The 14,490-nt window shown below is 50.0% G+C and overlaps 1 protein-coding gene across 1 annotated transcript in view; it reads left to right on the top strand.

The window, feature by feature from the left end:
- Positions 1–13,612, top strand: part of LOC125947443 (histone-lysine N-methyltransferase SETMAR-like) — a 56,419-nt gene extending 42,807 nt beyond the window's left edge. The window contains exon 2 of the mRNA XM_049672171.1: positions 12,995–13,612. Within this exon, the coding sequence (XP_049528128.1) occupies positions 12,995–13,387 (393 nt within the window). The 3' untranslated portion in view covers positions 13,388–13,612. The remainder of the gene's footprint in view (positions 1–12,994) is intronic.
- The last annotated feature ends 878 nt before the right edge of the window (positions 13,613–14,490 follow it).

Below are 14,490 nucleotides of genomic sequence, written 5' to 3'. Positions count from 1 at the left end.
ATGAAATAGTGCAGCAAAACTAATTTACCTGTAAACTTCTGTGCATAGAGCACGTGGAGTTTTGTAGCATGACTAGGCTCACATATCAAACCATGAATGTGGTCAGATGCCACGCAGAATCGCTACCGAGATTATTCGTTCAGGTCTTTTCTAGAAAACGCAACCTTCTATGTGGCAGCCTCGGAAACATCGAAGGCCTTTGAGAGAGAGAGAGAGAGGAGATAGAGAAAGAAGCTCTTTATAAGGAGGCAGAGATTTTTGCTGGCGTGTTTACAATCGCTGACCTGCTACTCGATGCGCATGTATAGGGAGGGGCAATGGGATTAGAAGATTCCAGAGGAAAATGGAAAAGAAGGAGAATAAAAATAAATATGAAATGAGCGATATAACCTGATAATGATATATACAGGCGAGACGATGGGTGAATTCAGACTTTTCTATTTCGTATAGTGAATATTCTTTAACGCGTTCCGAGAAGGCCAGTTTCTGACAATTATTGAAACAATAAATCGCAGACCCGCCGCTGTTCTGACGGGCCGGGCATAGGAACCAAGATGCTAAGTCACATTAGCGGAGTTCCAGATCGCGGCCTCACAAGGCAGAAGCGGTCCCTCCAGCTGTGCCTCCGGATCGGCTGCTCCTGGACGGCATCCCGTACAGCAAAGGCCTGGCTCCAACCCTGATTTACTCAGCGGGCGGCGAGGACGAAACAATCGACCATCTACTTTGTTTCTGCCCCGCCTTCTCGAAAGAGACGGCTTCTCTCTGCACATCATAATCAGACGACTCCCTACGGTCTCGGCATCGCATCTGCTCTTTCCCGGCTGGTACCACGGTTCCGCCTACAGGTACCTGGAGGACACGGGGCTGTCGGACTGCGCTGCCTGCATGGCTACCGCTGACAGTCGAGGGCGTTGTAATCGCCTCCACCTGCTCTCTTTTAAGGCGAAGAAGCATAGAGTTAATATACTATAACTCAGGAGGAAAAGCAGAGCGAAATATTGGGAACCGCATAGGCGCCGCCATGTTGCTACGACTCATTTTAATAGAAATAAAAATATTCAACATATTGCCGCGCCTGTACTCCGATGAAGAGGAGGACTATGCCAGCTGGCATGCGCGTTTCTATCCAGGCGCGGTGAAGAAAAAGAAGTCGCAGTAGCGCGCTGTATTAAAAAGGCCAAGGCTTAATTTCTATACCCATAGGTCTGGTTTGGCGCCTTCCCCTCAATGCTTTTATTGCAATGAACCCGAAACTATGGATCATTTTTTTATAGAGTGTCGTAGGCTCACCATGCATAAAAAATGACTTCTAGAGGTCCCCTTCGCCAACTTGGATTGACCATCACGTTACCTATCATTCTATCTCTGGGGGCGTCGGCACTAGGACACTGTCATAGGAACGTATGTGATGCCATATTTAATTTTGTAATGGAAACAAGGAGACTGCCATGCTAATTTTTTTTTCACAAGACAACAAAAATATTTGCTTCAAATTTTAAGATGCTATAGCATGAAAATTAATATTAACGATTATAATTCATTTATTATCTCATTCTTAAGTAAGAAAATCCCATTTAGGTATCCTTCATTTTTCTTCCCACTGCCGCCCGATTCATGGCCAATCCCCCGTAGTGGGTTGTGCTATATCTATAGGCACCAAACCAAACCAAACCAAACCAAACCAAACCAATCCCCCTCGTGGGTACGAGCCATGTTTTGAGGCCACAACAACAACAAAAAGGCGACCTGCTGCTATTCCTCTTGATCAGGGCTGTGCGACCTCTATTTTTGACGTTGCGACACTGGTGGAGGTGCTGGAGCCCTGAACGTCATGCGTTCAACCCCTATCAGGTCCCGTACACCCAGTCCGGAAGCTCCACCTCTCGTAACGACTCCAGTAGATCGATTCAGTCGGCGCCTGCTCGGCCTGAGCCCGGAATTCCCTCCCGTTGCGCCTTCCACCAGCATGGCAGTTCCAACACCATCGGCCACTCTACCTTCTTCTCAGACGGCGCCGAACCTTTCCCAGGTGACTCTTGAACAGCCTCGCGTGCCCGCAACCTTCCATGGAGATGCTTTTGAAGATGTCGAGGACTGGCTCGATCAGTACGAGCGCGTCGCTGATGTCAACCACTGGACCGAGCGACGGAAACTGACCCATGCTTATTTCGCGCTCGAAAAGAGTGCTCGCACATGGTACGAGAACAGGGAAGCGAGCTTCCACAAGTGGGGCAATTTTCGGCGTCAGCTCCTCGATACATTCACAAGCTCGGACCGGCGCGATTACGCACAACAACTTATTGAGGCTCGCGTACAGCAGCCGAACGAATCGATCGTCATGTATGCGGCGGATATGGCCCGTCTGTTTCGCCGCCTGACCCCGATATGACCGAGGCGAAGAAGGTGCATCTTATGCGGGGAATTAAGGAACCGCTGTTTGCAGGCCTTGTACAAAACCCGCCCACAACGGTCGACGACTTCATCAAAGAAGCGACTATCATTAAGCGGGCACTTCAGCAACGTTGCCGCCACTTTGACCGCTTACCCAACAACACACCAATAAGCGCCGCAGCTCAGGGTGTTGACCAGCCTTCTTTACGGGAAATGATTCGAGTCATTCTGCGTGAAGAGCTGCGAGCCCTCGGCATTCCTCCTACGGAATCTCCAGTCCTTTCTGTTGCCGAAGTCGTGCGCCAAGAGTTGCGGCAAGCCTTCTCCTCACCACCTCCATGCCCTGAGGCACGTCCATTGAGCTATGCCGACGTGGTCCGACGTCCTCCCCCTTCACCGGAGGTACCCCTATTTCAGCCTCGGACCGTTCCCGTGCCATGGTGGCCACGAGAGTCTGTGAGACGACCTCCTGTTCGCCGTACTGACTTGTGGCGCACGGCCGACCGTCGACCAGTATGTTTCCACTGTGGGGAACCTGGCCACATTGCCCGTTACTGTCCCCATCGAGAGGCTGGGGTGGCAAGTTTTTCGCCCGCCGCTTCTCTGCGCTTTGACGACCGTTGTGCTCCGAATCGTGATCACCTGTCGACCAGCCAGGCAGCTTCACCACGTCGTCGCTTGCAGTCCGCGTCACTTGCACGTTACACTTCCCCAAACCGCCAGAGTTTCGCTGACGTCGTCAGGGGTGGTCGTTCCCCTAGTCCGCGCCGGGGAAACTAACGGCAGCGACCTCCGGGGGGAAGGTTGCCCAGTGGCGCGACGCCAAAAATACCCCCCCCCCCCCCCCCCCCCCCCCCTCGGGCTACCCAAGAAGACGATACGACGACGACGAATACTAACGCCGACGACGTTGCCCGTGCCGATCTTAGCATTCTGATAGATGGACATCACGTCACAGCACTTGTTGATACTGGCGCAGACTTCTCAATCACGCGGCAGGAGCTGGCCGACCGCATTCGGAAAGTAAAGACGCCGTGGACCGGGCCACACATACGAAGCGCCGGTGGCCAGTTAATGACACCAACGGGAACATGCACCGCTCGAATCCACATCGGTGATTCCAGCTTCGTTGCCACTTTCGTCATTCTTCCCGACTGCTGCAGAGACCTCATCTTAGGGATGGATTTTCTGCGACATCACGGCGCCGTCATAAGCATTCCGGGCCGTATGGTGACGTTCTCTGCAAGCCCCTATGCCGACACCATTCATGACGGGCAACATGAGCGTCTGCGAATAACCGACGATGTGACCATTCAACCGCGCTCCTGCCGCCTTGTATCTGTCTCGTGCCGGAAGCCCTACCATGGGGATGTGATCGCGGAGCAAATCGTTGCATTATTGCTAACCCAAGGCATTTCGATTGCTAGAGGCCTACTCGACATGACTCATTAAATGCGGAAGTCCTTCTCACGAACTTCAGCGACGAACGCCGTCACATTCACAAGGGCACCGCAATTGCCTACTGCGACGAAGTCACCCAAGTAAACGATTGTTTGGCTGTACAACGTCAAGAAACGATGGTTCCGGCCTCGACACATTTGTCTTTCGACGTCAGCTCCACCCTGTCGACTTCTGAGAGACAGCGCCTCTTGGAGCTGATACACCACTTCGAAGATTGCTTTTCGACTACGTCAAAAGTGAAACAAACACCACTGACCAAGCACCGTATAATCACGGATGATACCACGAGGCTGATTCGACAAAACCCCTACCGTGTAGCTCCAAAAGAACGTGAAGAGATTCAAAAGCAAGTGACCAAGATGTTTGAGGATGACGTAATACAGCCTTCGAACAGACCCTGGGCGTCACCCGTGGTCTTGGTCAAAAAGAAAGACGGCAGCTTGCGCTTCTGCATCGATTACCGCAAATTAAACCAAGTCACGAAGAAAGACGTCTACCCGCTGCCACGCATAGACGATTCGCTGGACAGGCTGCGGCATGCACGTTATTTTTCATCAATGGACCTACGAAGCGGGTATTGGCAGATAGAGGTCGATGAGAGAGATCGTGAGAAAACGGCCTTCGTGACTCTCGACGGTCTTTATGAATTATAGGTACTGCATTTCGGTCTGTGCTCAGCGCCAGCCACTTTCCAGCGTTTAATGGACACCGTACTATCAGGCCTGAAGTGGCAAACTTGCCTGGTCTATTTAGACGACGTCATAGTGTTCTCAGCTACATTTGAGGAGCACCTAAGCCGGTTACTCACTGTTCTTCAAGCCATACGCTCAGCTGGCCTGACGTTAAAGCCCGAAAAATGTCACTTTGGTTTCAGTGAACTGTGCTTCCTCGGCCACGTCGTCAGTTACGAGGGTGTACGACCTGTGGCAAAGTTCCCTGATTTGTAAATAATGGTCATGTCGAACTCCTGGAGTCTGAGACTCCAGCGCGCCAGACGGCCAGATGGATTTTTCAAGTTAGTCAGCCAACAAAGAGAATGATGATCGCTGACAACCTTGAATGAACGGCCGTGGCAAAGTTCCCCACACCACCCGATAAGAAGGCAGTGAGGCGCTTCTTGGGGCTATGCGCCTATTACCGGCGGTTCATTGCGAACTTCTCACGTATTGCTGCCCCGTTAACACGCCTTACACGAGACGATGTTCCATTTCTATGGGGTGAACATGAGCAAGTAGCATTTGACGAACTACGCCAGCGCCTGCAAACGCCCCCAGTTCTTGCGCACTTTGACCTGGAAGCCCCTACAGAACTTCACACCGATGGCAGCAATGTTGGTCTGGGGGCCGTACTGGTGCAGTGGCAAGACTGCTTCGAAAAAGTAATCGCTTACGCCAGCCGAACTCTCTCTCGTACGGAGGAAAACTACTCGACTACCGAGAAGGAATGCCTCGCCGTGGTGTGGGCGGTTACCAAATTTCGCCCATATTTATACGGCCGTTCATTCAAGGTTGTCAGCGATCATCATTCTCTTTGTTGGCTGACTAACTTGAAAGATCCATCTGGCCGTCTGGCGCGCTAGAGTCTCAGACTCCAGGAGTTCGACATGAACATTATTTACAAATCAGGGAAAAGGCACACCGACGCCGACTGCCTTTCGCGGTCACCCGTCGAGCCCGCAGGTACCGATGACGTGGACGTGGACGCTGCATTCTTGGGCGTCGTTGACGCCGTCACCATTTCACAGGAGCAGCGCCACGACCCAGAGCTGCTCCCCCTCATCAATTTCTTGTAAGGCCGAAGTAAAGACGTCCCGCGACTTTATGCCAGGGGACTGCCGTCGTTTTGTCTGCGGAATGATGTTCTCTATAAGAACTTTTCTGCCAGCGGCAGCACGTACCTGCTTGTCGTACCGACATCGCTTCGCAAAGAAATACTAACAGCATGCCACAATGACGCCACCTCAGGTCATCTAGGCTACACGAGAACACTGTGCCGACTCCGACGCAAGTACTATTGACCAAAGCTACCCGCTGCTGTGAAACATCATGTACAAACATGTGCCGACTGCCAAAGACGCAAAGCACCTCCCGGCAAGCCTGCAGGTCTCTTACATCCAGTCGAGGTACCAGGACAGCCTTTCACCCAAGTTGGAATGGATTTCCTGGGCCCATTTCCAACGTCTACAGCCGGAAACAAATGGATCATTGTCGAAACCGATTACCTGACGTGCTACGCGGAGAATAAAGCTACACAGCGGGGCACAGCAGCCGAAGCGGCTCATTTTTTCATCGAAAACGTCGTCCTTCGGCACGGTGCCCCAAAAGTAGTCATCACAGACAGGGGAACTGCCTTCACTGCAGAACTTCTTGACTCGGTTCTCACACTAAGTGGTACAAGCCACCGGAAAACAACCGCCTATCATCCCCAGACCAATGGATTAACCGATCGGCTTAATAAGACCCTCGCAGACATGCTATGCATGTACGTCGACGTGGAACACAAGAACTGGGATCAGATTTCGCCTTATGTGACTTTCGCGTACAATACCGCTCGACAAGAAACTACTCGAATGACACCCTTCAGCTTGGTCCACGGTCGCGAAGCCACGACGACGTTGGATGCCATGCTGCCTCACGAGTGTGACGACATACCTACCGACGTTGTCGAATTTACTCAGCGCGCCGAAGAAGCCAGACAGCTTACCCGCGTACGTATCTGCTATCAGCCAAACCAAGATGCAAAACGGTACGATCTTCGACACAGGTCCGTTCTCTACACTTCCGGCGATAAAGTATGGGTTTGGATACCCATACGCCGTCGTGGGCTTTCGGAAAAACTGCTAAGACGGTACTTTGGGCCGTACAGAGTGATTCGACGCCTGAGCGACGTGACCCTACGAGGTCGTTCCTGACAGTGGCAGTAGCTCCAGTCACCGCAAACACTTACCCGAATTGGTGCATGTGGTGCGGATGAAGCCGTATCTGTCGAACTAAGTTTCGTTTCTTCTTTTCTGCAGTTTTTTTTTGTGGTTTTGTTTTGCACGTGTTACTCTGTGCCATTTGTACACCGCCCTCATACGTTTTACGTTGCGCATCGGGACGATGCTTCCTTCGGAGGGACGCAAATGCCGCGCCTGTACTCTGATGAAGAGGAGGACTATGCCAGCTGGCATGCGCGTTTCTATCTAGGCGCTGTGAAGAAGTCGCAGTAGCGCGCTGTATTAAAAAGGCGACCTGCTGCTATTCCTTTTGATCAGGGCTGTGCGACCTCTATTTTTGACGTTGCGACAATATTATGCAAAAGCGAACACTTACACGTATACGTGTAAGTGTTCGCTTTTTGTCCGTGCCTATAGGCATGGGCAACGTTTGAAGATCATTCCGTGCATTATTCAGAAAGGCCGCGGATGGATATTTAGAAAATGTTTATGTAAAATTTATGGTGTCTAAAAGGCTGCGTTTGCAGGCACCTGAACTAAATGGCACTGCCATACTGACGGAGGCTCGGGATCGCGCTGATCGCGTGCCTCGCCTGAATCGCATCTCGTCCTCCGTGCCTGCGCGCCTGTATAGGATAGCAACATGGCGGCGCCCTTGTGGTTCCTGATTTCAATACACGGGCGCTATAGGGAGCGTTTCCTCTAGAGTTAGTTATGTTAGCTCTATGCGAAGAAGCCTTGGGTGTCTATGTTGGCGGTGCCTTTGGCGAAACAGCGCCGTGGCGAGAATGGCCGACCCCGCAAAGCGTAAAAACACCTCAGGAAATGCTCGGATTGACGTCACATTCCTCAGGGAGGCTCCTGTAAACAAAGTAAATTAGTGGTGTTGAAAATAAAATTTGACACACTTCGGTCTGTGTGGGAATCGAGCCCGGGCCTCCGGGGTGCAAAACGAGCACGCTTTCCTGAAGCCGTGGCTGCTCCACGGTTCTGGCTTACTAAAGGTGTGCCTAGTGCGTGCCTGATTGCACATGTCACGTCGCAAACATTTCGCTGACTAGTGCGTGCGTCAACGCACGTGACGGTGCGGAGGAGGTGGCACCACGCGATGTGTGTATAAAACGGGCGCGTTGATGACGTTCCGAGGTCCACAAATGGTTTAATGCTTTCTCACTCCCCCACGTAAGCAGTCTTAAGCGTCTGTCGAATTTTAAATTTAGTAATTGGCTGTCGCGCCAGGTGTTGTTACGCAGAAAAGCGGGCGCACGCGCTTTGCGCATTGACGTCATAGTCGGAGCGGCGGCGGCGGTTGTCGGCGCCGAGCGATGGAGGAACGTACAGTGAGGAGGTCGCCTTAGTGCCCCACGTGTACTTCTCATTGCAGCTCGTTATGTCTTGCAAGAAATCAAGCCCCGATTGTATAACTCAATGCATTACCAATATGTCTTACAAAGAAGTCTAATGCCCATTGTATAACTCACGTATTACCAAATGTGTAGGAGGCTTTCGCCATCTTGCGTTATAAGAGTACAAGACTTGCCTAACTTTTCTTTCTTGTTTATATCTCCCTCCCCTTCCCCAAGGCGCTGAGTAGTGCTCCCTAAAGGGGTGCAGAAAATAGCGCCTCTTCCTATTCTCAACGACACACACACACACTCTCTCTCTCTCCTTAGCGGAGCGTGCAAAAGAGCTTTTGAAAACGCCAGCGACGCTCCGTTTGAAGTTCATGTTCGGTCGTGTTGTTGAAGACATGCTTTTACTTTTTAGCAAAAAGAAAGGAAGGAAAAAATACAAATGTGAGAGGACCCAGACGGATAGAGTGTCCTTCCTCAACAACCACGTCCGCCTTTCGCATTGTTGCTCCGTTCACTGCACTGCGTGGACAGCAAGCTTTACTGATACGTGCTCTCGTAGAGCGCGTGATAGAGAGCTGTGCAGTTGCTATGCGCGGCCGAAAGTTTGTCTAGGGACTTCGTTGTCTGCGAAAACAGATAACGTTATCTAGCTCCAAAGCATATACTATGGAGTGCCAGCGACACCGCGCGCGTCTGGGACCGGTGTTTATAAAAACAAGGAAGAATTCCACGATTGAGCTGTATCTCTTGTTCGCGCGGGAAAATTTGTGCGAGGTCGCAAGGACGGGTGGGTGGACGGCAAGGCTATTTGTTTGGCTCCCGTCATCGAGGCCGCCGATGTTTGTACTTAGTTTCCCCTTCTCGCTTTGTGTTGTTGAAGATTGCGAGCGCCTTTTGTCATAAGGCAGCCATTTGACCGTGCATGCATACTTGGGCATGAGCTACCTTGTTGTATCCTGTGGTTGCGTGTGCGCCCGATCCTTATTGTTTGCAAGATTGTGGCATATATAATGATTGTGTCCCCCGTAATTTTAGCCAAGCTTTAAAAATAGGCAAATGCCACGTAGCTGGACCGAACCGAGGTGATGTTGTTTGTCGTCCATTTGGAGATACTCAGATTTTTTTCAGTCCACCTAATTATATAATTACTCTTAATTAATTAATAATCTTCTCAATTATTATAATGAGATAAAAAGTGTCAATGAGAAAATTGTAGAACAGCATGAAAAACTCCAGACACAGTTTTCGGTTGCTCAATACGTGCTACATAAAAGTGTTTTTCCAACCATGAAAGAAGCCCGCGGCGAATACACGGAAAATTGCCGCGCGACTGGCCGTTCGAGGAACGACAAATGTTTTCGAAGAAATGAAGAAATAAAATAGGTGATACAAGTTTTGCCTACAGCTTCGCGGTGGAGGCCTGCATGACAACCTGTGATTTCTAGTTGCACTCGCTCATTTAGCGTTTTTTGGATACCTATAGGTCTGTAGCAGTTTTATCTTTTACGAAACAACCAGCGACGTTTTCCTTGGAACTGGTCTTTTTACACGTGTTCCGCTGTTGACAAGTCCTTCAGTAGCTTTTTCTGTTTCTTTTCCCGCAATTTCTAATAGTTTTTCGGTAATAATTTATTTAGTTATGTTGGAAAGGTGATCATATATAACAGCAATGTTTTTCTTAACGAGCTTATTTGCAACCATGCCCTAATGTCGTTGAGTGGCTATTCGTGCAGTTCTTCTAAAGACGATTGGTGATGATGTGTTGAAAAATGACCCTTTGTTTCTGATAGTTAGCCGTACTTTTTAGTCAGTGCAGGCGCGGTACCTGATTAAACCAAATCAAATATTCTTTCTGTAAATATTACGTCTGCAATTCCGTATTCGGTATTACTTTTCCTATTCAATTGGCATAAAAAAAAGTGATATCCTCTAACCTCTAACATACACCTTGCCGCTATTCTCGGCCCAGTTCGGCAGCGGTCTCCACTTTCGCTCCTACACATATCAGCTTACCTCTGTTCTCGCTAGGCCTATAGTTTCGTGTTGGCACTAAGCTTTCCCTCTGTGTCATCCACTAAGGTGGCGTACGTACTTTCACAGATCCAGCTTTGCCGGACATCGGCGTTTACTTCGCGTCGGTATGAGTTACTCATGACGTTTACCCTTTCGAATTTCTCGCGAGAACGTTACCTCGCGGCACGAAGAAATAAAAACGACAAAAGCTGCTTCAGAACGCAGTGTGTCGCAAAAAGCGGAGTTCGCTGGCAATCGTCGTCACGTGCGATAAAGATAAAACCGGCAGCCGGTCTCCTGAAATGGGCTCGTCATTCCCGATTCCTTCGTACACTGAAAAATGACGCTGGATTTAAATGAATATTCCGGAGTCTGAATGGCGTTTTGTAAAAAATCTTTTGTTATTATTTTCCTCGCTTTTTCTTCTTCTTTTTAGTCGCACGAGCATCGAGTGACACTCTTGTTTATTACGCAGCACTTCCGGTTCACCTCCTGAGATGACCGGGGAGGAAACTGAGAAAAAATATAAAAGAAAAACAAACATTGTACAGTATACAATTCATGAGTTTCATTATAGACATGATTCCAGTTACAAGTTCAGTTACTGAAATGTCTAAAATAATTAAACTAATTATCTTAGAAGAAATTCAAAATAAATCAGAAGAAGTAGAAAACCTTTGCGAATACCTTTGTACAGTACAAAATTCATAGGTTTCATTATAGATATGATAGCAGAGCATATGTTTAGTTACTTGATGAGTTGCAGAAGTGTATGGAATAATTAGAATTAATTAGCTCAGACGACCGGGGCCGAAATTTTAAATAAATCAGAAAAAATAGAAAAGGATAGCACAGCTAGTACAGAATTCCATGGGTTTCATTATAGATATTTATTTATTTATTTAGCATACTTCCAAGGCCTGAGGGCGTTACAGGAAGGAGTGGAAAATAACAAATGTTTGAAAAGTAAAAGAAAAAAATGTCACAGTTTCGCCCTAAGGGCGAAGCAATGAATGCGATAGCAACACAGCAATGTCATACGATGTAAGGTGAGTGGCTTTGGTAGCAATATGAATTGTAGTAAACATGAGCTGATTAAGTAAGCAGGTTTGCTGCGGCGTAAGTAGACCGACATGAAGAGAGACTCGATGACCACGAGAAGGCGCGTGTGAAACGGTGGTGTTGATGAGAAGCGCTTCCCGTGGGCAGCGCGCGTGCGAAGGGACACACCTGTAGCGCTGCACTGCCGATCCGGGCAGCATTACATGTGTAGCGTGCGTTGGAAAATGTGGCCCGACTATTACTAACTGAATGAACAAGCGTGGTGTGAGCGCGCACAAACAAATATGAATAGATCACACTGAATGACTGCAGACAACGACTGTCAAAACGCTGGCAGCAGCAAGCAGCGGGCGAAGGTACGTGCGGTCTATCGCTTCAACGGAAACTGAGCGTCCATAAAGGTCAGAGCCGTGTGGAGATAAGAGACGGTGCGGCGAGCGACGAGCGCGGTTGCTGGCAGAGGAAAAGTGCGCCCCCCCCCCCCCCCCTCTCCCTCCGGCGCTGGCTGCCCGCTTCCTTGCTTGCGCGTGGGAGAGATAAGAGACCGTGCGGTCGAGCGACGAGCGCGGTTGTTGGCACAGTAGAAGTGCCCCCCCCCCCCCCCCCCCCGCTCCCTCCGGTGCTCGCTTCCCGCTCCGTTGCTTGCGCGTGGGAGATTGAGTGCGTTCGCTCTCCGTGCTAGCGCGCGTCCCCGCACGCTTCCGCTCGGGCATACGGCGCGCGGTGAAGATTTTATCTATACGGAACCTCACGGCGACGGCGACGGCGACGACGGCGACGGCGACGCCGACGGCAGAAATCCGGTTGAAGTGTCCATATAATTGCTATCGCAATAAAAAATACAGTTATAATAGGTAAAAAGGAAAACATGTTAACAAAAGGCCTCATGAATGGCAGTCGAGAAGCTGTCGGTGTCGGTGATGGGGGTGATGGAAGCGGGAAGGTGGTTGCATTCTTTGTATTAGTCCGATAGGATGGCACACCAACTTATTAGTTATGGTCTGAACGCGATGATACGTAGACGCGTGAGCGGCAAAAAAGATCGTCTTTTGGAATCGGATTATAATGATAGATTCTGTGGAACAATGAAAGGCGAAAGCATTTGCGATGCAAGGATAGTTCAGGTAAGGTAAGTGTTGCTTTCATTGATGATACGTTGGCATGCCGAGTGTAGTTTGATAGAATGAACCGAGCTGCGCGATTCTGGACGGATTCAATAGTTGCTGAAAGTGTAGTGTTTTTGGGGTCCCAGACAGAGCATACGAGGTCTGTTAGAAAAGAATCCGACCTTATTTTTTTTGCGAACTCCTGATGGATATTGCCAAGAGTGATAACATGGGAGTCTCTGGCTGGCGCCAGCAGAACGCGCAGAAAGATAACGCCGAGGAACAACCTAACGCCGAGGAACGTTGCATTTCTTTCTCTATGTTCCACCTTCGTGCGCATGCGCGAATTTTTTCCCGCCTGCCGATAGCGTCAGTCGCTGGGGCGCAGCGTTTGAGTGTGGTAGTGCGCAGTGCTCTCGTCGGTTTTTTTTTTATTGCAAGGAAAATGACGGAGCGACTGGAGAAGCGGTACTGCATAAAATTTTGCCAGAAACTGGGCGACAACCAAGTGGAAACCATTCGGATGATTCAGACGGTTTTGGTGACGATGCTATGAGCAGCACACAGATGAAGGAGTGGTACAGTACAACCGGTTGAAAGACGGCCGCACATCGGTGGAGAGCGAGCCACGCTCCGGTCGGCCATCAACATGCCGAAATGACCAGGTCATTGCCGAAGTGAACGCTGTGGTGATGCGGGACCGTCGTGTGACTATCCGAGAAATTGCCGAAGAGGTGGGCATCATCACTTTTTCTGCACATTCCATTATGACCGAAGATTTGGCCATGAAGACAGTTGCGGCAAAATTCGTGCCGAAGCTGCTCACGGTGAAGCAAAAGCAACTTCGTGTTGAAGTCTCACAGGACACGCTGGATTCCACTAACAGTGACCCCGACTTCATTAGCACCATAATCACGGGTGACGAGTCTTGGGTGTACGGGTACGACCCGGAAACCAAATCCCAGTCGTCACAGTGGAAGCATTCCACGTCACCAAGACCAAAGAAGGCCCGCCTAAGTGCGCAGCAACGTCAAAGTGATGCTGACTGCTTTCTTTGACTCCCGCGGTGTGGTACACCACGAGTACGCACCACAGGGTCAAACAATCACCTAAGAGTACTACAGGGATGTCCTCCGTCGCCTACGTGATGCTGTGCGGTGCAAGAGATAGGAGTTGTGGTCAACAGGAAATTGGCGCATCCATCACGACAATGCTCCTGCACATTCCTCGCACTTGATTCAGACTTTTTTGGCGAAAAACCAGACTCCTGTAGTTCAACAGGCTCCTTACTATCCTGATATGGCTCCCTGCGACTTCTGGCTGCTTCCCAAATGAAGAGGCCATTGAAAGGAGCGCGATATAAGGCAACAGAGGACATTATGGCTGAAACGACAACTGAGCTAAACTCCATTCCGCAAGATGCCTTCTCGGAATGCTTCCAACATTGGCAGCACCGCTGGGAGAAGTGTGTGGAGTCCCAAGGAGACAACTTTGGGGTGATTAAGTTTCCAACGCTCCAGTTATGCCACTTTTTTTAGGGGCGAAGCTCCTTAGGGTGTGGGTCTGTCCCTCCTCTGTAGTATGTAGTAGTAGTAGGTAGCCACGTCTACTTTTATGAAAAAAAAAGTTTCCGAAAGTTGTGTCCGTAGCGCGGAATCGAACCAGGGACCCCTCGCTTCCGAACGCGCGGCGCTAACCATACGCCACGAAGCGCACATGGACACACGCACCACGATGACAATAAATACCCAACATTAACGAAAGACTGCGCGTTTCTAACGCGTTTGTGCTAGCGCGTTACGGCCCGTGTAAGAAGCTGGTGTAAGACGCTGTGGCCTCTCCGCCTTACCCCCGTATTCATAAACGCTCCTCGACTTGAACTTGACTTGCCACCGCCTTGGGCAGCGCGTTCGAAACGCGTTGAAGGCGGTGGCAAGTCAAGTTCAAGTCGAGGAGCGTTTATGAATACGGGGGTTATACTCTCTCAGCAGTCATGTAATGGCGTCGGCAAACGCGGTGCACGGTCCGGCATGTGTAAACGGCTGCGTAAGACGCTGTGGCCCCTCCCACTTACTAGAGAGTACTGCACGTTTCTAACGCGTTTGTGCTAGCGTCCCCTTAAGCGGGAGATGGTGCAATTATAATGAAGGGCGCTGTTATA

Source organism: Dermacentor silvarum, chromosome 8, assembly GCF_013339745.2.
Source record: "Dermacentor silvarum isolate Dsil-2018 chromosome 8, BIME_Dsil_1.4, whole genome shotgun sequence".
NCBI lineage: Eukaryota > Metazoa > Arthropoda > Arachnida > Ixodida > Ixodidae > Dermacentor > Dermacentor silvarum.
Note: the sequence above shows the minus strand (reverse complement) of the source record. Positions and strands in the feature narration are given on the sequence as shown.